The sequence below is a fragment of the Notolabrus celidotus genome, chromosome 13, assembly GCF_009762535.1.
Source record: "Notolabrus celidotus isolate fNotCel1 chromosome 13, fNotCel1.pri, whole genome shotgun sequence".
Classification (NCBI taxonomy): Eukaryota; Metazoa; Chordata; class Actinopteri; order Labriformes; family Labridae; genus Notolabrus; species Notolabrus celidotus.
Window position 1 is genome coordinate 396,505 of NC_048284.1, and position 26,692 is coordinate 423,196.

The window sequence follows — 26,692 nt, forward strand, 5'->3', positions numbered from 1 at the left end:
CAGCTCGTAACTTTCCTTCAAAAGAAATCCTCCAATTAATCCCCCGCTGAGGGGAGCGAGGCGTCCGGGGAGTTATGTTTGGTTCCTGAAAGGCATCTGTGTGTGTGTGTGTGTGTCAGGTGTGTGTGTGTGTGTGTGTGTGTCAGGTGTGTGTGCACACTCACAGCCTCTCCAGGAATCGACAGGCCGATGGGTCCTTGAGGGCCGGGCAGACCCATGGGCCCAGGTGGTCCGTTCTCTCCCCGGGGGCCGATGGGTCCCTGATAAACACGGAGAGAAGGTCAGATAAGAAACGTCAAACACAGGAGGAGAGAGAGAGTCTGATATCTGCTCGTGTCTCTCCGCTCTGACGCTGTGATCTGAGGAAAACACCAACACGAGGAGAGGAATGCTGCTGCAGGCATCGCAGCGAAGCCTCCCCTCGTATCAGGGAGAGAGAGCACAAACAGTCGTCCTGTAAGTGGAGTCAGATGTGACTCCCCTCTTCAAAGCTTCCACACTTTAAACAATCTTTGTTTTCATCCAGGCCGGGCCGTGGAGTCCGATCCGGCTCGGAGGAATCAGGATCAAGTGGTGAGGTTAGAAATGAGAGAGGTGACGGGAAACTTACAGCAGAACCTGCTTCTCCTCTTTCACCTCGAGGGCCTTTGCTGCCGGGGGCGCCCTGAGGAGGAAACACAAACTTCATGTTAACACAACAGAGATCTTAGAGAGATGGAGACTGATACTCTTTGATGTCTCAGCCTCAAGCCGTTATATGTCAACCCTTCAGATGTTACAGATCAGATTCAGAGATGAGCTTTCTCTGAGCATGAAGACAGACACCGTGTGAAAGAAGAGGAACAATCAGAGCAGGATAAAATCACTCAGAATAAACAACCCTTTACCTCAGAGTGTGACAGCGGTCACTAAAATAAAGTCTCAGAACAAGACGACTACAAGATGTTTGCAAAGATCTCCTGCAGGGTCACGTTTAAAAGACTACAACAGAGATTATTTCCCAGCATGCTCCAGGAGGAACAGCTGGAAGTCAGAGCGCTCCGAGGGACAGACTGATGTTTGCTTTGAGTTCTCAACAAGTCCTGACGGCACTAATGTCACACCCTGACGTTATTACAGCGAGGGGGGAGAGAGGGGAGGAGGGGAGAGAGGAGGGGGAGGTTTATCTCCATCAGCTGTCAGACAGGCCGGCCCTCATCACGCTGCTCCTCTCTTCACCGTCTCCCCGCTCTTTAAAGACTTTATGAGGCTCTGAAGTTTCCCGTGGTTAATCCGCTTCAGGGCGCCATATTCTCCTGTGTTCAACATGTGATATAAAATCACCGTGACGGGAGACAGGAGAGGACTCTCACTCTCACTGAAGTTAGATCACAGAGGGAAATGTTCTGTTTCTGAGTTTAACGTCAGATTAAAAAGATGAAGAGACACACTCAGGAAATCTTTAAATATGAAGCTTTGATGAACATCTTTACGGTTTTTTAAAGAGTGTAAATCTCAGACTGTCAGGGTTTTATTGTGGGTGATGTAGTCTCCATGTTCGTACATGATGAGCTAAAAGAAGAAGAAGACTCTGTTAGAGCTGCTTCAGTTTGTTCAGGGATCAGAGAGGATTCTGAGTCAGAGTTTAATACGAGGACGACTCATCATGTCATACTAAGAGAGACTAAAACATCCTCCATCAATCACAACCACACACAGAGCGGGTACAGAGAGCTGGATTCAGGGGAGTCTTACCACTGGGCCCTGAGGACCGGGCAGACCGTTGGCCTCTGAGATGCAGGTGCAGGAGTTTGGAAGAGACGGACACTTCAGCTCGTCTCTCTGGAGGAGAAGAAAACAAAGACAAGATCAGAAGCTGACCACATTCACAGGACGGTTTACACGTTATCATTTATCACCCGGCTCTCTTACTGATCCTTCGGCTGTAAGATGCTTGATTCTGATTGGTCTAAACCCCTTGACGACAGTTATTAACTTCCACTTAGCAACACCAGAGACAAACTGATCACACGTCATGTCAGATCTCTCTCTAATCCTCTGAATGATTGATGATCTTCCTCCAGTCGATCAGGATCAAACTCCTCTCTCCTCCTTTCACACAAACTGAGCTGAAACTCAAAACACAGAAACTACTTTCTACATTTCTTTCATTCCTCTTCCCTTTCTTTTCTTCCCTTTTATCTGCTTTCTTTCTGTTTCTTTCTTTCTTCCTTCCTCCCTTTATTTCATTTTCCTTCTTTCCTTCTTTTTATCTGCTTTCCTTTCAATCTTTTTTCTTTCCTTCATTTGTTTCCTCCTTCCTTCATTTTTACTTCTTTCCTTTACTTCCTTTTATTCCTTCCTTCCTTCCATCTTATTCCCTTTCCTCCTTCCTTCCTTTTTTCTCTGTCTTTCTATCCTTCCCTCTCATTCCTTCCTTCCTTCCTTTTATCTTTTCTCCTCTCAATCCCTATTCTTTCCCTCCTTCCTACCTTTCCTCCCTGCCTTCATTTTATCTTCTTTCCTTTCCTCATCCTTTCCTTTTTCCTTTATTTCTTTCCTTCCTTCTTTCATTTCTTTCTTTCCATTCTTCCTTTTATCTTCTTTCCTTTCCTCCTTCCTTCCTTTTCCCTTCTTTCTTTCTGTCTTTCTATCCTTCCCTTTCTTTCCTTCCTTTAATAGAGAAGAAGGAGAGCTGGATGAGGACAGGTTCATGTTCCAGAGAAGAATCCATCACCATGAGCGCTGACTGACGAGGAATCACTGAGACTGTTTTTAAAACATAAATCCTTTAAATCAATAAACTCATAAGAGCAGAGCAGGACTGGGATCTGGTCCTCAGGTCTACAGAGCTGACGTGTGGACGGACTGACGGCTGTCTGGGGGGTTATTTAGAAGCAGGGAGGATGTTTTCTGGTTCAGGGATCTCAGCACGATGATGAAATGAAGATTTGTGAAAGTAAAACCTCAACACCCTGAACGCCTGGAGGGAAGAGACCAGGCCAGAGGAGGAGGAGCCTTTCTTCAGCTGGTCCAATGAGATCTTCTGAGATATTCAAAGCTGCTGTGAGGACTCTGATTGTGTTTTCACTGTCAGAGATGATTCCATGTTTCTGTAAAGTGAACTCACAGAGGACCGAGTCGATGTTTCAGTCTGTGCGGCTCTTTTTGAACCTCCTGGATGTAAAGCTCTGATGTTCCTCTGAGTCCGCTCATTATTAAATACTCGTCATCCCAGCGGTCCAATCAAGCAGCTGTCCTCACTCCGCAGCAATTCAGATAATAATCCTGCGGAGCCGAGTCCAGATCCCGATGTGTTGGACGGTCCAGCAGCAGACAAAGCTTCCTCTGTTCCAGGGTCTCTGGAGATCTCTGCAGGGTCTGAAGTGAGAAACCTGCACGTTGAGAAAGACCAGCCTCCGAACCTCGGACTCTTTTCAATCAGAAGTATTTGAGCTGCTGCTGAAGCCCAAATACTTCTCTGCCTGAAAACAAATGTTCCTCTCTTCTTCTTCTTCTTCTTCTTCTTCTTCTTCTTCTTCTTCTTCTTCTTCTTCTTCTTCTTCTTCTTCTTCTTCTTCTTCTTCTTCTTCTTCTTCTTCTTCTTCTTCTTCTTCTTCTTCTTCTTCTTCTTCTTCTTCTTCTTCTTCTTCTTCTTCTTCTTCTTCTTGAAGCCGTGCAGAGGTCTTGAGAAACAGCAGAATTAGACTTTCATGAGAGGACGTGTTGAGGGATGAGAAGGGAACATTTCTACATCACCTCCTGGACTCCAACCTCTCTGCAGGCTGCTGGGGTCAGTCAGGGTCAGTCGAGTTCAGTCTCTCCTCCACCTTGGGTTAGAGTCTCTCTGCGGTCAGAGGAGGTTCAGGTGCCAGGTAGAGATCAGGATCTCTAGAGGGGTGATCCATCTGCAGCTCTGTGGACTGTCAGAGTCCAGGCTGCTCTCTAATGTTGTATTCTCTCTCCTTTGATTGGAGCCGGTTCTGATTCTGATTACGGCGCTCTCTGATTTGCAGCAGAGCCTGAAACATGCAGGAGACCAAAGACTCACTGAGAGCTGTCAGACCTGCAGAGAACAACACTCGTCTGTGTTCTACTGTCAGGGCGCTGAGGTGACTTCCTCTCTGAGACTACACGTGTCCTCAAAAGGTTTCACGTACTCCCTGCAGATTGCAGACTCAGAGAGAGCAGGAGGACTCACAGATCTCTAGAACAGGATCAGGGAACACATGCAGGACGCTCCACAGAGTTCAATCCAGTGTGTTCTTGAGTGAATTGTATCGTGAACCAATCCTTACATCCCTAATAATCAGACTAATATATCAAGGATTAAAGGACTCATGTCTCAGCAGGATGCAGAAAAACTCCTCCATGCCTTTATCTTTAGCAGACTAGACTACTGTAACGGGGTCTTTACAGGACTCCCTAAAGAGTCCATCAGAAGGCTGCAGCTCACACAGAATGCTGCTGCTCGAGGACCAACAAGGACCAACAAAGTAGACCACATCACTCAGTTCTTAGATCTCTACACTGGCTTCCTGTCTGTCAGAGAATAGACTTTAAAATCCTGCTGATGATTTGATTGATGTCTGATAAATGACAGCTGACTGCTTTGATGCTAACATGAGTGAGTTGTAGCTCCACTCTCTTCTCTTCTCTTCTCTCTGTGAGTCTGTCCTTCAGTTTATCAGCTTGAAGAGATCCACAGAGGTAGGTTCTGCAGGACGTACTCATCATCCATGTGAACCTAAAGGTGGGCGTGTCCGTGTTTTATGGAGGTGGGGGGTTTCCTTACCGTGGCTGGGAGGTCACAACATCTGTCCCTGCTGGTCCATCCCAAGCTGCACACAATATCAAACATCTGGAGCTGGAACTGTGGAGAGGAAAGGAGGAGAATAAACATGTTAATGGTGTCGTGGTACATGTGTCTCTGATCCGCCCTCACGGCTCCCACAAGACCAGAGACAGCACAGCCGAGTCCCATCAGCCCCGGGACTCACAGGAAACACGGGGAACACAGGAAGCGGATCAGATTGCAGTCATGTTGAAGCTGAACGTACAGGACCGGCTTCTTATCTGTGCTCGGTCTGATGTTTAATGCATGACTGAGCCCGGCTCTGAGCTCACAGAGGAGCTCCTGAAACGCTGATCCAGGATCAGCTTCAAACGGGATCTCATGTTCCAGGGAGCTGTTCAACAGAGTCAGGATCAAGTCTGCTTTAAAGTGGATTTATAAATCCTGTTCAATCATCTCTTATTATCTGAGCTCTGTAGTTCAGGCTCCAGCTGCAGAATGAGTTCACTTCTTTAGAGGTTTAAATCAAAGATCTGTACGTGGATCTAAATCTGCACGGTCTCTGAACGTTACAAACTACACATTCCTGAAACCTTTGCAGACTTGAACCTGGTCTTGCCTCCCCTCCCTGTTTGTGTGAACTAAGCAGGACCACTTACAGTTGCTGAGTCTCCCTTGGACCCCATGGACTTAGACATCTTGCCCAGGACCTGGTAGCCGTCACTGGACGTGTTTCCAGCGGCCTTGATCTCCTTCTCGGCCACTTCTTGGCAGTCGATGTTGAGCTTGACGCCGGTGGATGAGACCAGGATGTGGAGCTTCAGAGAGAAAGGGAAAGAAGAAGAAGAAGAAGAAGAAGAAGAAGAAGGAGAGGTTTTATTGGCCCGGTCTTTGTTCTGAGACCAAGTCTCGTGTCTGTTTTTTATCCTGATGGCCTGAATATTATTAGGTTATGCAGAGTGTGTCCTCAGAGGGTGGACCGGCTCCACCGTCTGCTGGAGATCTGTTTATTCAAACACGGCTGGAATGTAACACGGAGGAGAAGCAGCCATTCTTCCCTTTCTTCTGGAGGAACGTGAAGCCAGGAAATCCACAGCTGGGTCAAATACTCCATGTACAGACTTCCTATGGAACTACAGACTTCATATGGAACTACAGACTTCATATAGAGCTACAGACTTCATATAGAGCTACAGACTTCATATAGAGCTACAGACTTCATATAGAGCTACAGACTTCATATAGAGCTACAGACTTCATATAGAGCTACAGACTTCATATAGAGCTACAGACTTCATATGGAACTACAGACTTCATATGGATCTACAGACTTCATATGGAACTACAGACTTCATATGGAGCTACAGACAGTGGTTTGATGCCAGAGCTCCATATGGAGTCTGTAGCTCCATATGGAGCTCTGGCATCAAACCACTTTGTTCCAACGAGCATGTGATGGAATGGAACGACATCTCTTCACCTTGTTTGGCTTTAAAGATCTGAAAACAGAAACTTCTGACTTTAAAGAACCCTGATAATTTCAGTTTGAGTTTCTGGTGTGTGTCTAAACGTCCAACAGGTATTAAAAGGAGTAGATTGCTTCAGCAGGCGGCCATGACACAGACTACACTGTAAAAAAGGGTAGCTTTAATATAGGGTGAAAAAACTTAATTCAAGGTGAACATTTCTTGAAACTCGTGAAATGATGTGTCCATGCAGCGAGTTCATTTTAAATCTTAAAATGAGATTGTTAAATCTAGAAATAAGCTGGCTCTGAAAAATATTAAAAGTATTGAAATCAGTAGAATATGAAGATTTTTAGCTCAAACTACTACTTCTTCAGCTTGTGGCACTACACCCCTCTCCCCCTGAATAAACCCTCTGTCTCTCTCAGAGATTTCTCCCTGCTTCCCAAACCTTCAGCTGGAAATCCTTCCCAAGCTTGAAGCCAGATCCTCCTGAATTCCTTCCCCCCCTCTCGTTGGAAAGCATGTTTGGAAATCTTTGACTCCTAACCAGTAAATAACAGAGGCAGCGGTGGATTCGTCTCAGTCACACACAAACGACTGAGAGCATTTCTCCTGAGTCAGATCCGCCTCGCCACATCTCCTCATGATGTCACTTTGAGGTAAACCTTTATAACAACTTAGGTCCAGTCAAGAGGAGGGAAAACGCTGCTTTACAAAGCCACGGGCCGGCCGCTGGCAGCTGTGGCGGCGGTGTTTAGCTGCTTGTGGTCAGTGGGCGACCGCGGAAATGCAGATTCATGTTTGAACAGACGGCAGAGAGCAGACGACGCTCTCTGGAAACACTGAGACGTCAAAGAACCACTGCAGGGAGGAAGCAGCGTGTTTCTCTCCACACTTCACGCTACATAGATTTCAAGAAGTCTGCAGCAGGAGGAGAAGATTCAACACGCCGCCGTCAACACCGAGACGGGTGTTAAAGAGATCAGGGTCTGATATCAGCTCGGACATGTCAGATCTGAATATGAAGGTTTGAACAAAGTCAATAAACAACTCATCTTTGAAAACATGAACTGATGTGTTCATCTGGATCTCTCTGGAGGACTCTGTCAGATATTACTGGCATCAGTCCCGCCAAAATAAAAGCACAGCTGACGACAGATCCTCCTTCATGTCTGAGACTTTTGTTCCAACAACTTGAGAATCCTATCATGTCGTATCAAACCGTGTTGTGTTGTGTTGTGTTGTGTTGTGTTGTGTTGTGTTGTGTTGTGTTGTGTTGTGTTGTGTTGTGTTGTGTTGTGTTGTGTTGTGTTGTAACGAATGTGTGGTCTCCTGTCATTCCGTGTCGTATCATATCCTTTTCTGTTCTATCGTCTCGTATCGTATCGTGTTGCATCGTTTTGTGTCGTATCGAATCTTCTGGAGCTACACTTTTGATGTATTTTGATGTATTTTGATGTATTTTGATGTGTTTTGATGTGTTTTGATGTGTTCAGACTCGACAGTAAGTGAACACGTCGGGTGGAGGGAGTTTTCTAAGTTCGTTTCTAAAAGGATGGAAGCAGCAGCGTTCCCCTCATGATTCTCTCCACACCTACACATGTCTGGTTTTTAATGAACAGGAACACATTCAGGATCTTCAGACCCGTCGTCAGTTTATAAATTTTCTCTCTGATCCAAAGTGTGCAGGATGTTCCCATCCATCAGAGCCTCTCACTTCCTGTCTCAGATACAGAGACAGCAGATCACTGGCAGGATCGTCCAGAGCTCTCAGGGAGGATCGGACTTTAATCCTTTAGTCCCCACGGACCGCAGAGACCCTTCAGGTGTCCACAGCAGACCTCTGTTTGATGGATTTATTGTGTTAAAGCACATCTGCAGGAGGAGGTCAGACTGAAGCTAGCTGGCAAAGCTCTGCAGGGATTAACAAAGTCAGACGTGAACTCAACGTCTTTCATCGACAGCATCTCTGGAACAATCCCAGACCCAGACGTCTCCTCTCAGTCCGGTCTAAACAGACTTTATAATTCATGTTTGTCTCCTCGGAGCGCTGACATCGAGTCCAAACCGTCCCCGTCAGGACCGGAGCCTCCACAGCCCTTTAAATCTTTACCTAGTTTATGACTGTGCGTGAATCAAGCTCAGAGAAGAGAGTCAAAGGTTCATGACGTGCGTGTGTCCACCCTGCAGCGACGGCCATGACACTGAGCTCACAGCAGCTTGCAGATTTATGGCCGAGTGTGACCTCTGACCTCTCTGTGGAGGCAGGAAAAGGAAGAGTCTCCCCCTCAGGGATCAGATTCACTTTCTCCTTCTCTCTGACGACACAAAGAATCACAACTGAATCAAAGAACTCTGAGAAACCCTGCAACAAGTCCTGTCTCTCATTAAAGACCAACTTCACTCAGACGTCCATCTTTACATTCCTGCTCTGCCTCCACGTCTCCCACCCGAGGGGAGAGACCAGGGCCTCAGAGGAGCGGTGTGATCAGGGGGCGGCTGTCAGCTCCGTACAGCAGCTCGTCTAAATATCTGATCCTCCATGAGAGACTCTGAAACCTGCTGCTGACACTGACGTCTCGCAGAGGGCAGAGGCATGCTGGGAGGCAAACCGCAGCGCACCAAGAATTCGCCTGCGGTCAGCTACAAGAGGCGACCGTGCTCCTGCTGTCCAACACTCCCGCTGAGCCAAGAGGAGAGGGAGAGACGGAGGAGTAGCTCCGCCCCCCTGCTGGCGCTCCTCGGCCGCTCTGATGTAATTGTTTAATAGAAAAAGCAGTGACCAAACATTTTCCAGGCGAGCGTCCCATCAGGGGCTGCGGAGCCTTCTTAACGGCCTCTCTGCTTTCAGGGGAGCTTAAGGATCCTTCTGGTTCTCTGTAATGTTTTTGCAGAGCTGTCAGCGCCGCCTGAGAGCGCCGCCATCAGCAGCTCGGCTCTGACCTCGACTACAATCCATCCTGAACGCTCTCCCTCAGACGGAGGACTACTTTAGGACGGAGCAGAGAGTGCTGCAAGAACGAGCCCTGAGCATTTTAAGATCCCTAAGGATGTTTTCTTCTTCGTTGGTGCCTGATGAGACGCAGGCAGTTTGTCTCTTTGCTAAAAGTGTTGAGGCTGCAAAAAGCACCTCTGATTTATCTTCCTGTGGAGCTCTTGAGACCAAAGTGAAGTCTCATCTTGCAGAACATGTTTCTCAGAAAGATTTCTTCAGACTTCATAAATCAGGAGCGTAGTTGTCCCGTTGCCCCACCAGACTAGTTCAGTACGAGTCAGACGGTCTGCTGATCATCTGTCCCTGAGTCCGTCAGACTTTGAACTGAGCTTAATGAATGAAGATCAGTTCTTTACAACCTGCTGCAGAGGACCATGTGTTTGTCTGAGCACTCGTCTTCAGGATCAGGTCTGGAGCTGCACGAGAGCCTCTCTGACTGTAATATACAACACATTTGGAATCTCAGGCATCCGAGTATCTGTACGACCTCGAGACGTCCACGGAGAACAAAGAGGGCCGGTTCTATTGATGTGTCAGGTTCACCGTCACGCCTGAAACATGTTACATAACTCAGTGATTGAGGACACGTTTCACTTCTTTCTGTTCAACTTAAATACAATGAAACTTAAAATATCCAGACGGACTTTAACGTCTGCTCAAACATGAGGCTGAACTCTGCTCTCATGTCATCAGCTCACTCAGCATCTCTCTGCTCCATCAGTGATCTCAGTTTGTTTCATGCAGCAGGTTTCACAGAGAAAACTAAATCACAAAGATCTGATTGATATGCAAAACATGTCGTGTTGTTTCATATCCTTTTGTCTCGCTGTGTCAGGTGCTGCTGTTTCCTGTAGTTTAAAGGTGACATATTCTGCTCTTCTTCATCAACATATATTGGTCTAAGAGGTCCCCAAAACATGTCTTTAAAGTTTATTGCTCATAAAAACACTTTGAAATCAGATTCTGGTCTGCCTGTAAACCCCTCTTTTTCAGCCCTGCTCAAAACAGGCTGTTTTCTGTGTCTGTGCCTTTAAATGAGAATGAGCTCTCTGACCACGCCCCCTCAGGAAGTGGGCGTGGCCTCGGCCGTCCGGCACGTTGATCTAATGTTTCCATGTTGGCTGAATATACACGGCTGCTCACAGACCCGCGTTACTTCAACCCTCTGAATCTGATCCAGAATCTGATCCTGACGGAGAGGCGCCTGCAGCAGGACCTTTCTGAACCATTGGTCACAGATTTAGTGTTTCTTGTTGTTTTATTTGTCAGCATGTCCACGTGTGTCTTGGTACACAGCTACCAACATGTAGCTATGTGGCTATGCTAACTAGCGCTAGCACTTTTCCATGCAAACTAAAAATCCTCCACTAGATCTTCAAATCTGCAGACGTGGGGAGTCAAAGCGACCTTTGTGTTTATTAAGACAGCCTACAACTAGCATGCCTCCCTCCTAAGCTCCTTGTTAGCACACATGTGTGCAGGGAATGAAAAACGGAGGAGGGGTTGAGTTGTATTTTATACAGTCTATGGGCTGAACAAGCTCCGAGCTCTGACTTCCTGTTACAGACCGGATGGCGTTGTGACGTATGAAAAACACTGAAAACTGAAACGGCTGGTTTCAGCACACATTTACAGAAAGGTGGAGAAATCAGAACAGGGGCAGAATGGAGTCTTTGACTTTTCAGGGGGTTTGTAGACAGGGACACAGATTTCAGGGAGAGAACCATTAAAAAGTCCATTCTGCATGATATGTCACCTTTAAGTTCGTGTGTTTGGTCTCTTCCACATTTTTACTAAACAAGTTTTGATGATGAAAGAAAGTTTGTAGATAAAACAGTGAAAGTGAGCGAAGGTAAAACTTGTTGTATTTTTATTACCTTGTGGAAACTTCCATGGAACATCCTCTTGACTGGATCGCTGTTGAAGGTCGCTCTCTGGATCTCACCGCGCTCGTCTTTGTTGTAGAAGGAGACCGTCTGACTGGAGGCTGAGCGGAGACCAGAGACAGGATTACACACTGAGGGACAAACTCAGACTCTGCTTTTATCTGTGATTCAGTGTAATCTACAAAGTTTAACATCTCTGTTAGCTCTGATTGTGAAACATTAACCAGAGAATCACTGAGCTGAAGGTTTAAACTCCCTCATGATCTCATCTGAACGACTCACTTAGAGATCTTCTTTGCTCCTTGAATCTGAGTCTCAGGAAACGTTTGACATGTTAGAAAACTCTGTCAGGGAGCGAGATGAGAAGTCTGATACCGTCGTGTGTTTCATAACAAGCCAGAGCCAGGGGACTGTTAGCTTAGCTCTGTTAGCTTAGCACAAGGCGAAACAGGAGGGAACTGTTGGCAGACGGTCTTTTGGCTTGTCAAGCTTCTCCTTCATCTCTCTGCCAGAAAGTAAACGAGCGTATTTCCCAAAATGTGAAATGATTCTTCTGATAAAGCCGAGCTTTTTCTGCCCCTGGAGGATTTGACCCCACAAGATCTTTATCCAAGAACCAGAACAAGAGATCGTCACTGAGGATTTCTACTGAAGTCCTGCTGACAGGCCAAATCGCAGACTTTACGAGATCCAGCTGAGCCCTCCGTGACTTAAGATCTCTGCGGTCAAAGAAGCGGGCTCAGTTATCGACCGAGACCGAAGCAGCGGGGGGGTCCAGCCGTCTCATTACGCCCCCCTTTCATGAGCTGATACGACACAATGAAGCACAGCTGCTCGGCGTGACGGTGCCAGCACTCTCCCGTCACCACACACACACACACACACACACACACACACACACACACATCAGAGAGGAAGAGGAAGATATTTACGGTCGATGGTGACGCCGGTCTCTGGCTGGTTGTCTTTGTTCGACACCTGCCAGATGTCGAAGGCCTCGGAGGGAGAGTCGGGGAGGAGGCGGAACATCAGGATGATGGTGTAGGCGTGGGGGAGACCTTCAGGGTGGATCTCTCTGCAGAGAGAAGACAGAACCAGATCATGTGTTAGTGTCAAACCTGTGTCCAGACCTCTGAGCTCAGGACAGTGTCTTTACCAAACCAGGAGGAACAATGAATATTAAAGTGCATTTGGACCAAGAGTCCCGGGGTCTTTTAGCCCCCAGAACTACTTTCCCCTGAACTAAAAGGTTCCTGGTCCCCCATTGTTGTCTGCGTTTGGACCGCGGGCTGAAGTCCCGGGTAGATTGTGTAAATCAGGCCAGTGACGTATGGAGAAACAAAAAGTACATTCACTACACCACCAGACCAGTAGAGGGCAGTAACACAAAGAGGAATGCCATTCATCACAGATGACACCATAGAAGCAGACGGACAGGCAGGTATCATTCTGAGCAACACAACAGTTAGCCTGTTAGCATGAAGAGACTCAGCTGGTCTGTTTTAGATGGTGCTATATTTCATCACAGATGGATTCACTGAATCAACACGTGAGAGGAGATAAGCGCGAGTAGCAAAGACGTTTCAACACGGCTTTAAAATCCTTTTGAACTCAAAAAGACGTGATCGCAGAGATCGCCCGGTGTTTTGGTTTAAACGGCGACCCTGTTAACTGGAGACTCTCAGCCGGATGCATCCCTCATAAACGTCTTTAGACCATCATTAAATATCTGATGAGGATATTTTGAAATCTTAATAAAAACTAAACTAGTTTGCATTCCCAGGAACTCCTTCTGTGTTTCAACAGCTGTGTAAACTCCACAAACACTGACACGTTCAGCTGAAGGGCTCCAGTTTACATGGTCACAAAACGCCTTCAGAGCAGTGTGACTTTAAATACTCTTGATTTTAACAGCATGAACTTCTTACTTCTGAAGGACGGTTTAACACGACATGAAGATGTCTTTTTGTCTCTGATGTCTCGACACTGTTTCAAAAGTCAATCATTGTGAAAACATCTGGAGCTGCATGTGAACCTCTGGATATGGGATGCCTGGAGTTGGTTGGAGGCCAGGATTAAAAGTACAGTTTGTGGTTTGGTGTGGACTCAGTGACCTGAAGGAGGCTTACTGTGAAGACAAAGACTGTCCTGTACTGTAAATCTCAAAGAGAGCTCAAACACTGTGGGATCAGCTGAGCAGGACGCTGCTTTTTAGAAACCAGAACAAGAGATAAATAACTCCAACAAATCTGCAGTACTGTGATCAGCTGTGAACTTTAATCCCTGCAGACTCTGCAGGTTTGGGTCTATAAACTCTTCTTGCACGATGTCAGACTTCCTGGTTTCACATTAAAACAGAGGATTATAAATCCGTCCCTGCAGGACTCGCCTCCTCATGCAGCAGCTTTTAAATAAGTTAATAAGCAAGTTCCAATATTTTGAGTCTTTTTTGTGCAACACATTAAATACAGACTTTGAGTGACTGTAACTAATGCTCCAATAAAAGCCGTCGATTGGCTGATGGTCCTCTGACATCACTTTCAATTTCTGTTACAGGATGTCAAATAAAACCTGAACTAACGGAGTGAAACTAAAGTCTTTAACTGCTTCACTGGCTTTAATGCAGCAGAGGAAACTCCAAGAGCATCACCAAGAGAGTCAGACATGTTTCAAAGGGTGCTGAGAAAACTGGTTGATTCTGACTTTAGAGCAGCTGATCCTCCAGGACCGATCTGTAAACATCAAATCTACCATGATGTACACAGATCAGAGAGAGCTGATGAGACAAGAGAGTCAGAAGATCATCAACAAGGTGGACACTTAGAGCTTGGTAGACTCACGTGGAGGGCTGTGTCAGGAAGGCGTTCTTGTGGAGTCTGTACGCGGTGAAGCTGTTGAAGGAGCCGGGCTCCATGGAGACGCCTTTAGTGTAGCTGTAAGTCTTCTCTGTGAGGTTGAACGCCTCGAGCATCCTGAAGCCTGAAACACAGCAGAGCAGCGAGTTAGACGTCTTACATGTCAGCGTTTCCTCAGACCATCTCTCTCTCTCTCTCTCTCTCTCTCTCTCTCTCTCTCTCTCTCTCTCTCTCTCTCTCTCTCTCTCTCTCTCTCTCTCTCTCATCGTCTTCGTCCACTCACCTGGAGACGTGAATCCGTTCAGGAAGATGAGGGGACAAGCTGCAGGACATGAAGACAGACGTTAAAGACATTTCACAGCAGAGTCAGAAACCCGTGTTTGATATGTTGGAGGTGTTTTCGTGCATCAGACGGCAGACTCACATGATGAAGCAGTTTCACAGATGAAGGTGACCAGGTTTTCTTTGATGGTGTCGAAAGCGTCGAAGTCGTCCACGACGAAGACGTGTCTGTCGCTGGGTTTGCTGCCGATCTCCTGCAGCTCCACGAAGTCCACGTCAGCGACTCCGATGGAGAAGACGCTGTAGCCTGAAGAGACAAACATGGAGTCAGGATCCAAACCATTCAAGAGGTGACCTCAGACCTCTCTCGGTGCGTGCCCTTACCTGCGTGCTGCAGCTTGGCGGCGCTCTTCTTCACCTCGTCCTGGGAGCGTCCGTCTGTGATGGCCACGACCACCTTCGGCACGTTCCTCCTCATCCCGTTCTCCACGGAGAACGCCTTCTCGTAGGTGTGTTTGAGGGCCACGCCTGCTCGCCAGAGAACAACCAGTAAGAACACAGGACATCTGAACGTGTGTGTGTGTGTGTGTGTGTGTGTGTGTGTGTGTGTGTGTGATGTTGGCGTGCGGCGTGAGACTGAACCTGTCTTGGTGTTCCCTCCTCTGTAGCGGATCTGAGTGACGGCAGACATCAGGATGCCTTTGTCCTGGTAGGCGTTGAGTCTGAACTCGGTCTTTGCGTCGTCGCTGTACTGCACAAAGGAAACCTGCAGGAGGGAACAGATCACAGAGTCTGGTTCACACACGTCCCCCTACAGGATGAAGTCTTCCCTAAACTCCAACGCTATGTTTACAGGCCGCCCTGCTTGGTCTGCATCTGTTATGAACATCACAACACTCGCTCACAGAGCAGCAGGAACAACAGGCTGAAAAATGCTGCTTGTTTGTGTTCACACGTGCAGCTCATCACACAACGTTTGGGACGTTTATATGAGCTCTGCATGTGTGAACGTGTCAACCATCGCAGAACGCACCTACAACTTCAGGCAGGCGTACGCCGGACGTATGATCCATACGCTGCGTACTCGCCGTACTACGACATACAGTCCCCTCCAAAAGGATTGGAACAGTGAGGCCAACTCCCTTATTTTAGCTGGAGACTGGAAACATTTGGGTTTGACACCAAAAGATGAACATGAGACAAGAGATCAACATTTCAGCTTTTACTTCCAGGTATTTCCATCTGGATCTGATACACAACTTAGAAGATAGCATTATTTATAAAGGAACTCCACATTTTTAGGTGAGCAAAACTATTGGAACAGATACACTTAAAATACATTAAAGTGAATAAGACTTCATATTTTGTTGCAAATCCTTTGCCTGCAATAACTGCATCAAGCCTGTGACCCACTGACATCACCAAACTTTTGCATTCTTCTTTTGTGATGCTTCTCCAGGCTTTCACTGCAGCAAAATGAACTGGGCAGTCTACAGAAACATTTTGTCTGCCAATTTAAAGAAATATGCAACCAAACTGATCGGGAGATCCTTCTTCATGCAGCATGATAATGACCCCAAACACACTGCAAATACAACAAAGGAGTTCATCAGGGGCAAAAAGTGGAAGCTTTAGACTGGCCAAGTCAATCTCCAGACTTAAACCCTATAGAGCATGCATTTTACCTGCTAAAGAGGAAACTGAAGAGAGTAACCCCCAAAACAAACAACAACTGAAAAGTTTGGTGATGTCAGTGGGTCACAAGCTTGATGCAGTTATTGCAAGAAAAGGATTTGCATCAAAATATGAAGTCTTATTCACTTTAATGTATTTTAAGTGTTTCTGTTCCAATAGTTTTGCTCACCTAAAAATGTGATGATCCTTTATAAATAATGCTATCTTCTAAGTTGTGTATCAGATCCAGATGGAAATACCTGGAAGTAAAAGCTGAAGTGTTGATCTCTTGTCTCATGTTCATCTTTTGGTGTCAAACCCAAATGTTTCCAGTCTACAGCTAAAAGAAGGGAGTTGGCCTCACTGTTCCAATCCTTTTGGAGGGGACTGTATGTCGGTGTGCTTCAGCGTGCTCTAAACTTATACAAAACTTACCTATAGCTTAGCGTACTCGCCAATCTTTTTAAATGCTAGCATACGCTGGCTTAATCATCAAGGTGTGACAGGACCGTTAGATTAAACTCCAAACATCGATGCCATCAAAATATTTCACCTCTCACTTTAAGGAAAGGAGAGAAGGTTTGCTGTATCAGGAAATTAAAGGTGGCGACTCAGGGCCAGGGGTCTCTCTCTCTTTCTCTCTCATCAGAGATAAGAGATGGAAGAAGAAGAATCTAAGTTGGACAGTATGAAAGTGTGAAATATTAAAATATAAAACATTGATGAAAAAATGTTTTTGGTGGTTTTTGTGGAAAATAAATCAAAGTATAAAATCTGACAGTTTAAGCTCTGATCTGTTTTCAGTAAACATCATGGTAAACAACTTAAACCTCTTTTGTGTTCAGGAAACAAAAGAGGTTTTATTTTTGAGTTGAGAAACATCTGGAAGTGTTTTAGAGAAACTCTGATAGATGCAGAGGAATTTAACTCCAAGAGAATCTGACGCTCTGTCAGAAACTCAAACATGATGATGAGACACAGGAGGCCGAAGACGCTGCACCAGAGGACGGCTAATAGTTTAATGATATAATGTCCTGCAGACACGGGATCACCGAAAACTGCTGACACAGGGAACATGGAAATCTGCATCCAGGGACTTTATTTAAAAAGAATACTGTCCTCAACCTGCTGCTGCTTGTTTCTTACATGTTGAATTCTTCTTCATGTCCGAGCAGAGAGAGACCTGGGACCCTCTCTGATGTCCAACTGTGCAGCTAAAATCCAAACCCCCTGCAGCATCACCTCACCCTGAAGTCTAAGTCTTGGTTGAACCCTGAAGTCTAAGTCTTGTTTGAACCCTGAAGTCTAAGTCTTGTTTGAACCCTGAAGTCTAAGTCTTGGTTGAACCCTGAAGTCTAAGTCTTGTTTGAACCCTGAAGTCTAAGTCTTGTTTGAACCCTGAAGTCTAAGTCTTGTTTGTACCCTGAAGTCTAAGTCTTGGTTGAACCCTGAAGTCTAAGTCTTGTTTGAACCCTGAAGTCTAAGTCTTGGTTGAACCCTGAAGTCTAAGTCTTGGTTGAACCCTGAAGTCTAAGTCTTGTTTGAACCCTGAAGCCTAAGTCTTGTTTGAACCCTGAAGTCTAAGTCTTGGTTGAACCCTGAAGTCTAAGTCTTGGTTGAACCCTGAAGTCTAAGTCTTGGTTGAACCCTGAAGTCTAAGTCTTGTTTGAACCCTGAAGCCTAAGTCTTGTTTGAACCCTGAAGTCTAAGTCTTGGTTGAACCCTGAAGTCTAAGTCTTGGTTGAACCCTGAAGTCTAAGTCTTGTTTGAACCCTGAAGTCTAAGTCTTGGTTGAACCCTGAAGTCTAAGTCTTGTCTGAACCCTGAAGTCTAAGTCTTGGTTGAACCCTGAAGTCTAAGTCTTGTTTGAACCCTGAAGTCTAAGTCTTGGTTGAACCCTGAAGTCTAAGTCTTGGTTGAACCCTGAAGTCTAAGTCTTGGTTGAACCCTGAAGTCTAAGTCTTGGTTGAACCCTGAAGTCTAAGTCTTGTTTGAACCCTGAAGTCTAAGTCTTGGTTGAACCCTGAAGTCTAAGTCTTGGTTGAACCCTGAAGTCTAAGTCTTGTTTGAACCCTGAAGTCTAAGTCTTGGTTGAACCCTGAAGTCTAAGTCTTGGTTGAAGCCTGAAGTCTAAGTCTTGGTTGAACCCTGAAGTCTAAGTCTTGGTTGAACCCTGAAGTCTAAGTCTTGGTTGAACCCTGAAGTCTAAGTCTTGTTTGAACCCTGAAGTCTAAGTCTTGTCTGAACCCTGAAGTCTAAGTCTTGTTTGAACCCTGAAGTCTAAGTCTTGTTTGAACCCTGAAGTCTAAGTCTTGGTTGAACCCTGAAGTCTAAGTCTAGTTTGAACCGTTTCAGTACAGACCTGCATCCCTGAGGGTCCGATGACGTCGAAGGCTCCGATCATGCTGGAGACAAAGTTGATGACCTTGGAGAAGCTCTCGTCACCGATGCTCCACGAGCCGTCGATGAGGAACACCACGTCTGCTTTGGCTCCTTTACAAACTGAAAATCAAACCAGAGTCAACACGGAGCGATCAGAGAGGAGGTCCACGGGCCAGAGCTCAGGGGGGGGGGGGACGGCACCGACACACGGCATGGTTATTGTTTCAGGCTGGAGCTCGTTAAAGAGTCGGAGAGAAGGAAGGATGCGATGAGGCGGTGTATGGTGATAACTGTTCCCCAGAAAGTAAATAAATAAACAAGAAAACAAACATTTGTTCTCCAGACAGAGAGAGAAGAGAGAGAGAGTTCAGAGAGTTCAGAGAGTTCAGAGTAATCTCTGCCTGATGTGATCGTCTCTCTCCTCCTGACTTTTAAACAAACAGAACGACACACACAGATCCTTTGGATGGATTCGTCCTCCTTTTCAACACCTCACTTGTTGGTTTAGAACTCTAGCGTCCCCCCCTCAGGGTGAGGAGCACACATGACCTTTATTAACCCACTGCTGGCTGCGTGAGTCAGACCCACAATGAGTCTGGTCCAGAACGGGCTGCATCGAGGATTTTCCAATCCGAGCCGAGCCTGAGTGAGAAGAATTGATCCATTCAGCTCTGACGTGATGATGTGTGTTTTCCTCTCAGAGCTGCTGGAGCCGGTCTCTGAGAGGAATGCAGACTGTGATGGAGTCCAGGGAGAACGCTTTAACATGCTCCGCTCACTCTTGAGACTTCTGCTAAATCTGGTCCATGAAGATGAAGTTGAAATTCTTGAAGACGTTTCACCTCTCCTCTGAAAGGCTTCTTCAGTTCTGACCAGACCAGGAAGAGCTTGAAGATAGAAGCCTCTAACAGTCGTGTGTGTGTCCAGGAGTCACAAAGGGTCCTGAGTGGGGTCATTAGTCTAGTTCCTGTTAGTCGTTCTGTACCTCCTGACAATCGTTAGCCTAGGTCCTGACAGTCCTGAGGGTGATGGGTCAGCTGTGGGTCTTTAGAGTCACATGGTCTCTGGTGTGAGTATGGTCTTACTTGTTTTGACAGAGAATTCAAAACATCATTGTATGTAGGAGACAGATGGAGTCTTAGTCGACCTCCTCTGTTAAGAGAAGGGTGTTCAAGCTTCACATAGACGGCTTCCTTCACCCCTCTTTCATACCAACGCTCTTCTCAGTCCAGGATCTGAACCTCACTGTCCTCAGAACTGAAGAAGCCTTTCGGAGGAGAGGTGAAACTTCTTCAAGAATTTCTACCAGTCCAGCTGCCTTAAGGATCAAGCTTTGGATTACCATGACCTCTGAACCTTCACAGACAATAGTAAGTCACCTTTCTTCTCCAGTAAGAGGCTAACTTAACGACAGAGCGAGGTCAAGGTGTGACAACATCAGGAAACACGGCGTTACGGACGGCTCTGTGAAAAATGACATCTTGGATTTGTGATTTTATCAGCTGGAAACTAAAAGGTTCCAGAAGACGTGGATATTGTGTTTCTGTCAATGTCAGCGATCAGAAGTGAAAGTGGTCACAGAGCGGACAGGAGGAGAGAGATGGAGTATGACTTCATCGTGTCTGGTGGATGTTTACCTGCCCACGCCGGGGGGATGGTGGGAGGAGGGGCCGGTGTTGGAGGGAGCGTTGGAACCGGAGTCGGCTTCACCACTGAGAGAAACACAAACAGATTACGGTCAGATTATTTATAACAAACAGAGGACGGCAGTAAACATGTGGAGGGATGAGGTCAGGGTTTGGATCCCGGCTGTGAGGCAGCGTCATGTTTCTTATCTCTCACAGCGGCGTTCAGTCTCCACAGAGAGAGGCAGAAAGATGGAGTCTGAGTCTGGTTTATGTTGGACTACACGTACAGATATAAACATCTCACTTCAGACATGCATCTGCTCTTTAACATTTCAAACACAAACACTGAGTTTGATTCTTTTTATTAGAACATGTGGCGGCTGTAAGAGAGGACGTTAAGATGATCATCCACACGTGTTTCTGTATTCTACATCACAGCAGAGACGTTGGTGTACGTCAGCTGTTGTTTACTCGAGCTGTGAGCATCTCGTCTTTAAAGTGAGAGGAGGATCTGAAACACAGAACTACGTACGCGTTCTCTCCTTGGTGCTGACTCCAGGTCCCTCCAGGTTCGGGGTCTGGACGAAGACGGTGGCGGTGTAAAGAGCGTCCGGTGACAGTCCGTCGAAGCAGTGCTGAGGGAGACCGGCCGGGATGGTGATCTCGTGAGCTCCTCTACTGGAGGCTGCAGAGGGAGGAGACGAGGAGACGAGGAGACAAGGAGAGGTTATTTCTATTCATGGACAAAACTTCATCGACCATATACTCAATCTGAACTCTTCAAAATCAGAAACCAGCTTTGAAAAGTGATGCAGCTCCACAGTTTGTTAAATGTTCCAGTCTCATAAACCCTGAACTAAGCTCAGGATAATCACCAGAGGTTCATATAAACAGTGAAACTTAAATATGGTTCCATTAGAAACACCTCCAGAGGAATGAGGACATCAACAGTGATTATCAGCGACTCTAAGATTACGTCCCCTGGTGCTCACATCTCTGGACTTTAAAGAACGAGTGGACCAGCTGCGTCATCGTGGACAGCTGTGAACAACACGTGAAGCTTTATCTCCGTGCTCAGTTTGGGGCTCAACCCAGTTTATGTTCTGTATTGAAGAGTTTGCATTCAGGTTGAGGTTTGTTCAGCTCTCTGGCTGCTTGCTTGTCTGTCTGAAAGCTGCTTTATAAATAAAGTTGAGTTGAATCCTCTCATCCTAACGTTCTCTGATGGTGTCTCTAAATCTTGCAGCTTCGTCTTCGTCTCTGAAAGACTGTTGTTATTAAAAATGGAGGACACATCAGTGAAGAGGAGCCGTGTGGAGTTCTTCCTCTCACCCCCCCCCCCGTCCTCTGTTTGCGTTTCCATTCAGAGCGAGCGTCTGACTGAGCGCTCTGTCTCCGCCTCATCATTTCTGATCCTCTGCTCGTGGTTAACCTCGCCGTCCGTCTCACTGAACCAGATTCATATTTATCCTGGCGGCCTGTCACAGCAGTCAGGACTCATAATGGATGTTTCAATGTGGATCCTCCTGGATCTGTCTGACTCTGGCTCCATGTGTGAATGTGATCCAGATGGGACTCAGAGAGGAAGTGATCTCTGCAGACTGAAGCTCGGTGGTCGGACGCTTCAGTCAGAGCCAGGAGTTACATCCTGCTCTGAGTGATAATCAGGGGGAGGGGTCTGAGATAGAATAAAGTCTAGACCGGTGAAGGATCTGTAGAGTCCACCTCCGCTGAGATGACCTCATCCAGAACATCTGCTGAGTCTCAATGAACACATCAGAGTCTCAATCAGGTCCTCACATCAGAGCTGAATCTACAACGAGGACGCTAACGAGGGAACAAAGCTCTGTTCCTTATTTGATGAATCTACTGTGATTAAAGGAGCAGTGCAAAAATAAATCAGCCCCCACTTTAAAGTCCTCTGACTGTGTTTGGGGGGGTGAGTTATCATACAACGTGAAGCTGCTCTGAAGTGGTGAGAACACATGCAGTGATGGAGACTCACGGTCTGCAGGGTTGAGTTTGATCCGGTAGGATGTGGCCGCCCTGTGAGGGGTCCACTTGATGCAGAACTTGTCGTGGCCGACGTCGTAGGACTCGATGTTGGTCACGTTCAGGTAGACTGCGGAGGACAGAGATACACATCTCAGCAAAGAGTTCAAAGAGGTCAGGGTTAATAAAGTTCAGAAGGTTCGAGACAATGACAAGAAAAGAGGGAGGAGGAGACCAAAACAGAGAGAAAAGAAGAGCAGTCATACTTTCATACTTCACTTACAGGAGAGGGGAGACAGATTGTTCTCTTTGTTATCGAACATGCAACACACACAGAGTCCAGAGAGACACACATGCTCTGATGGATCAGTTAGGGGATCAGTGCCATGAAAAACCACAGATCCAGGCACCGTGTTCTTCCTGCAAAGCCTCACAGATAAATCCTGCGGTCTCCGTCTGACAGAAACATCTGAGCAGCAGCTGAAGTTAAAGGATTAGTTTGTCTTCAGAGATCCTGCTGAGTGAGATCAAACGAGGTGAAGGAGATGGAGTGTACGTACGTGTTGTTCCCTGTCCGGCGAGCGGTCCGCTCATGCCACCAGTGTACTGAGCGACCACCTTCACGTCGTAGGTGGTTCCAGGCTGCAGGTTGTGCAGAGTGTACGAGGTCACATCGCCCACGAAGAAATCTACGGGGGTCTGAGATCCTGAGAACACGACGACGACAGCATGAAGATTAAAAACAGAGAACCCTTTCTGCAGACGCCAAATTCAAACAAAGCCGGGTTCTGATCCTCGTCTGTTCTAAAGCATCAGAGTTTATGAGTTAAAGGTTCAATGAGTGACTCTAACATGAGCAGTGTGTTAGAACAAAGACCGGCTCACCTGCAGGAGAGTAGGTCAGTCTGTAGCCCTGAACAGGAGCCTGCACCGGGTCCCAGGCCACCCTGAACCGAGTGTACCACTCATCTGAGACGCGGAGGTTCCTGGGACTCAAGAGGCCGACTGTGATGGAGAGGAGACACGAGTCAACAACAACAACAACAACAACAACAACAACAACAACAACAACAAGCGGTCCCTGCAGGCTGCACAGACGTTGGACTTGATGAATCTTGAAATGCTTCTTTGAACACGAGCATGAAGCAGACTCTGGATGTTTTTAATTGCACGCTCTTTGGTCGTTAACATTCAGAGTTTATCAAGATTAAAGATGTGACTGATTTCTTTAATTCTCTGAACAATCAGAATAAAAACAGTCAAAGCTAAAGGAGGAGGAGAATATGGAGCTGCAGACTTTTAACAGCACAGTCCTGCAAGTCGTTGTTTGTTCAGGGTCAGGGAAATCAAATCTTCAGATCCCATAAAATATTAATAATCTAACATGTGTTTGTTGAGTTTTTAAATGAGGGTCATGCTGAAAGTCTTGTTGAAATGAAGGACTCTTTCTGAGCTGTCTGGTTCTTGACTGAAACACTAGATGAACGCGTCCTGCAGAAACTCACTGCTGAGTCATTTCCTTCAGCTGCTAATGAACATCGTTAAACGAGTGTTTAGATGAAGCCTGAAGTCTGACTCTCTCAGACCCTCTCAGACCCTCTCAGACTCTCTCAGACTCTCTCAGACTCCTCTGTGTTTGTAGAACTCAAGCTACTGCTGACAGTAAACTGCAGTCTGGCTCCTGAGAGGTTTCAGACCTCTGAGCGTATGAAGCTAACATATGTTGGCGATGTCCACTGATGGATGTCTAATGTATTTATTTTCACTGCTCAGACTCGTCTCTGTGGAACTGTCCGAGTGTTTCACTGTTCTAACAGCAGCAGGAAGATCAGAGCGATCAGAGGTTCGATCTCTGCAGCATGAGACTCTTTATGTCTGAACACAGGAGCTGCCTCGTTAATGAAGGACTCAGATGTTTTTAAAGCGTGATCACATGGAGGTGGAGGAGTGAGGAGCAGCTTAAAGCGTGCATTGATCAGTGTCCGTCTTACGTGTGCGTCCGTTTCCATTGAGGGATCCTCCGGGGCCCTCGGCGTAGACCGCCTCCACGGTGATGTTGTACGGCGTGTCGGGGAAGAGACCCTGCAGCATGGCGTTGTTTCTGTTTCCTGGAACTGTGGCCTGAAGATCCAAAACAACAGAGTCAGAGGTTTGCACACGAGGGGAGGATTTTAGAACCATGAAAGGATTCTTGATGTCAAGTTCAAAGTCAGATTTGTCTTCCTTTAAAGAGGATTTTAAGCAGACGTGTGTCGACCTGAGCAGAAACCTTCACCCCGTGATCGTCTGAGATCATCACTCCTCTAAACTCAACTTCTCTGCTCCTCCGACAGCTCAAAGATTGAGATTGTAAAGTGCAAACAATGAGAGAATCTCATGTTTAATTATTTCTTCTAGGATGTAAGCTGTTTGTCCGTTGGCTGAAGAAGCACGTACACATTAATCTAACTTTGGGAACGCTTGGCGCGAGCTGTCGGTGTTTAAAATGATGAAACGGTGATTTTCCACCGTTTCCTGGTCCAGGCCTGATATTTGTTTTCCACTCTCCTGCTCCGGTCTTAATAATCAGGAAGGAATCATTTGACCTGAAGGAGATCAGCTCGGTTGGCCGGAGGACACTGTGTACAAACACTCTCAGAGCTCCAGTGGTTGCAGATGCTAAATGATGATAATTGCGTGCATTTAGAAGTGGTTAAGTTCCCCTGTCAGTGCAGCGTCCCTCCGCTGCAGCGAGCTGACTCACTCTGAACAGGTGCTGCTAATGAGAGGAGGGGGAGCACAGCTGGACCCTCACCCTCCTCCCCCTCCAGATCATCATTCAGGACTATTAATAACCCACAGAACAGTGTTTGTTTTAGAGAACCTGTAATGAGTCTAACTCATGATTTATAACCTGAATCAGAATCCTGAGACGTGACTTCACCGCATACTTTACACCGAACGTCACGCAGGATGAGAGGGAACACTGATACCTGAAATCAGAATCAGAACCTCCTCTGAGCTGTCTCAGATGGTTTCTGTGGGGTGCTTACAAACTCAGTGATGGGGTCTCCGGTCAGGGGGGCGTAGGCGATCTTGTACTGCCTCACAGGACCCTCTGCGTGGTCCCAGCCGATGGTCAGGGTGTTGGTGGTGGCATCGAACACACGCATGTTCCTAGGACCGGCACGAGGCACTGCAGGAAAAACACAACAGACTCAAAAACAGCTCTTTCTTTAAACTCTTAAAGGTAACAGGACAAGTAAACGCTCACACCAGACTACCAGTCAGGGTCCGGGAGGCAGACCCCCTCTCTACTTTTAAGAGTAGGCTTCAAACTTTCCTTTTTGATAAAGCTTATAGTTAGAGCTGGATCAGGCTTGGACCAGGTCTTAGTTATGCTGCTATAGGCTTAGACTGACACACTGGGATCCTGTCTTTCCCTCTCTCTCCTCTCTCTGCCTGTCTCTCACTTTAACTCTTCCTGTCCCATTAAAGTTACTAACCATAGACCTTTCTGGAGTCCCTGAGCTCCCTTGTCTCGTAGGTTCCTCTGGATCTCTGCTGCTGTGGACGTGGTCCAGACTGCAGCTGCTACAACTACTACTATCCGTCTCCCCACTATCATCTCTCTCTCTCTCTTCATCTCCCTCTATCCCTCTCTCCAACACGGTCTCAGCAGATGTGTGTCTAACATGAGTCTGGTCCTGCTGGAGGTTTCTGCCTGTTAAAGGAAGTTTGTCCTTGCCACTGTAACTTGCTAAATGCTGCAAAGTGCTCTGCTCATGGTGGATTAAGATGAGACCAGACTGAGTCTGATCCGGTCTTGATGTTGGGTCTTTGTTCATAATTTGACAGAGTATAAATAAAGATTGATTGATTGATAAATCTGAGTTAAGCTTCATTAAATCAGAATAAAGCAGCACTTCATGTCTTCACTTCATCTTTAAAATCATTAATCAGACGTTTATCTGGAAAAGGATAAACACACTTTCTTTGTTTTGAGTTTCTGGAGTAAAGCAGTGACCCTCGTTGACCCTCCTGATAAAGCTCTTCACTCTGTCTCTCCTTGTTTTAGTTTAAAGAGCTCCTCTTCTCCGTCTGTCTGCAGCAGTAGCTGTTTATTCTCTGACCCTGATATGAAGACACTAAATATAAATCTAACTTCAGAACATCAGGAGGAGATGCCGTCATTGTTGAGAGGATCTGTGTCAGCACACAGTTGTTGATGATGATGACGCTGCTTGTTGAGATGAGTCCATCTTGAGCTGCTGTGTGTTCATATATGACTCAGTGTGGATGTAAACAGTGAGGAGTCGGTAACTGGACTGCAGACCGATGAGAGGTCAGATTCTTCAGCTTACGTGTTTTCCCGGTGCTTTTGATCGGCGCTGCCTCTCCGTCTGCGTACAGAGCCGACACAGACACAGAGTAAGGAGTGTCGGGGATCAGGTTGTCCAGGAAGGCGTTGCTGATGGATCCTGGAACCATGACCTGTCAGGAGAACAAACCCAGAGGTTAACGAATATATCATTATCATGACATCATGGCAGAGCGGGGGGTCAGATGAGCCTCCTCGTGCGTTACATAAAGCTCTGGCAGAGGTAATGTACATAATGACCTCACTGCTCATCCCACATCCAGTTATCTTCCAGAGCTCTCTGCTGCCAAGTCTTCATCAAACACTAACAAACGTCCTGGGAGGTTAGATGCCAAACAAATCCTTCAATCAGCGAGCGGACTGATGGATAAACAGTTACTGCGAGGACGCGGCTG

The 26,692-nt window shown here is 46.6% G+C and overlaps 1 protein-coding gene across 1 annotated transcript in view; it reads right to left on the minus strand.

Moving 5' to 3' along the window:
• Positions 1–26,692, minus strand: part of col12a1b (collagen, type XII, alpha 1b) — a 148,630-nt gene that overhangs the window by 10,780 nt on the left and 111,158 nt on the right. Inside the window, exons 36-56 of the mRNA XM_034700056.1 lie at positions 26,281–26,410; positions 24,970–25,112; positions 23,929–24,058; positions 22,823–22,942; positions 22,498–22,644; positions 21,951–22,067; positions 20,478–20,630; positions 19,955–20,029; positions 18,298–18,437; positions 14,904–15,027; positions 14,646–14,789; positions 14,404–14,568; positions 14,263–14,301; positions 13,965–14,103; positions 12,057–12,199; positions 11,116–11,225; positions 5,434–5,592; positions 4,775–4,852; positions 1,735–1,821; positions 611–664; positions 165–260 (exon numbers count right to left, since the gene is read on the minus strand). Of these exons, the coding sequence (XP_034555947.1) occupies positions 165–260; positions 611–664; positions 1,735–1,821; positions 4,775–4,852; positions 5,434–5,592; positions 11,116–11,225; positions 12,057–12,199; positions 13,965–14,103; positions 14,263–14,301; positions 14,404–14,568; positions 14,646–14,789; positions 14,904–15,027; positions 18,298–18,437; positions 19,955–20,029; positions 20,478–20,630; positions 21,951–22,067; positions 22,498–22,644; positions 22,823–22,942; positions 23,929–24,058; positions 24,970–25,112; positions 26,281–26,410 (2,493 nt within the window). The remainder of the gene's footprint in view (positions 1–164; positions 261–610; positions 665–1,734; positions 1,822–4,774; positions 4,853–5,433; positions 5,593–11,115; positions 11,226–12,056; positions 12,200–13,964; positions 14,104–14,262; positions 14,302–14,403; positions 14,569–14,645; positions 14,790–14,903; positions 15,028–18,297; positions 18,438–19,954; positions 20,030–20,477; positions 20,631–21,950; positions 22,068–22,497; positions 22,645–22,822; positions 22,943–23,928; positions 24,059–24,969; positions 25,113–26,280; positions 26,411–26,692) is intronic.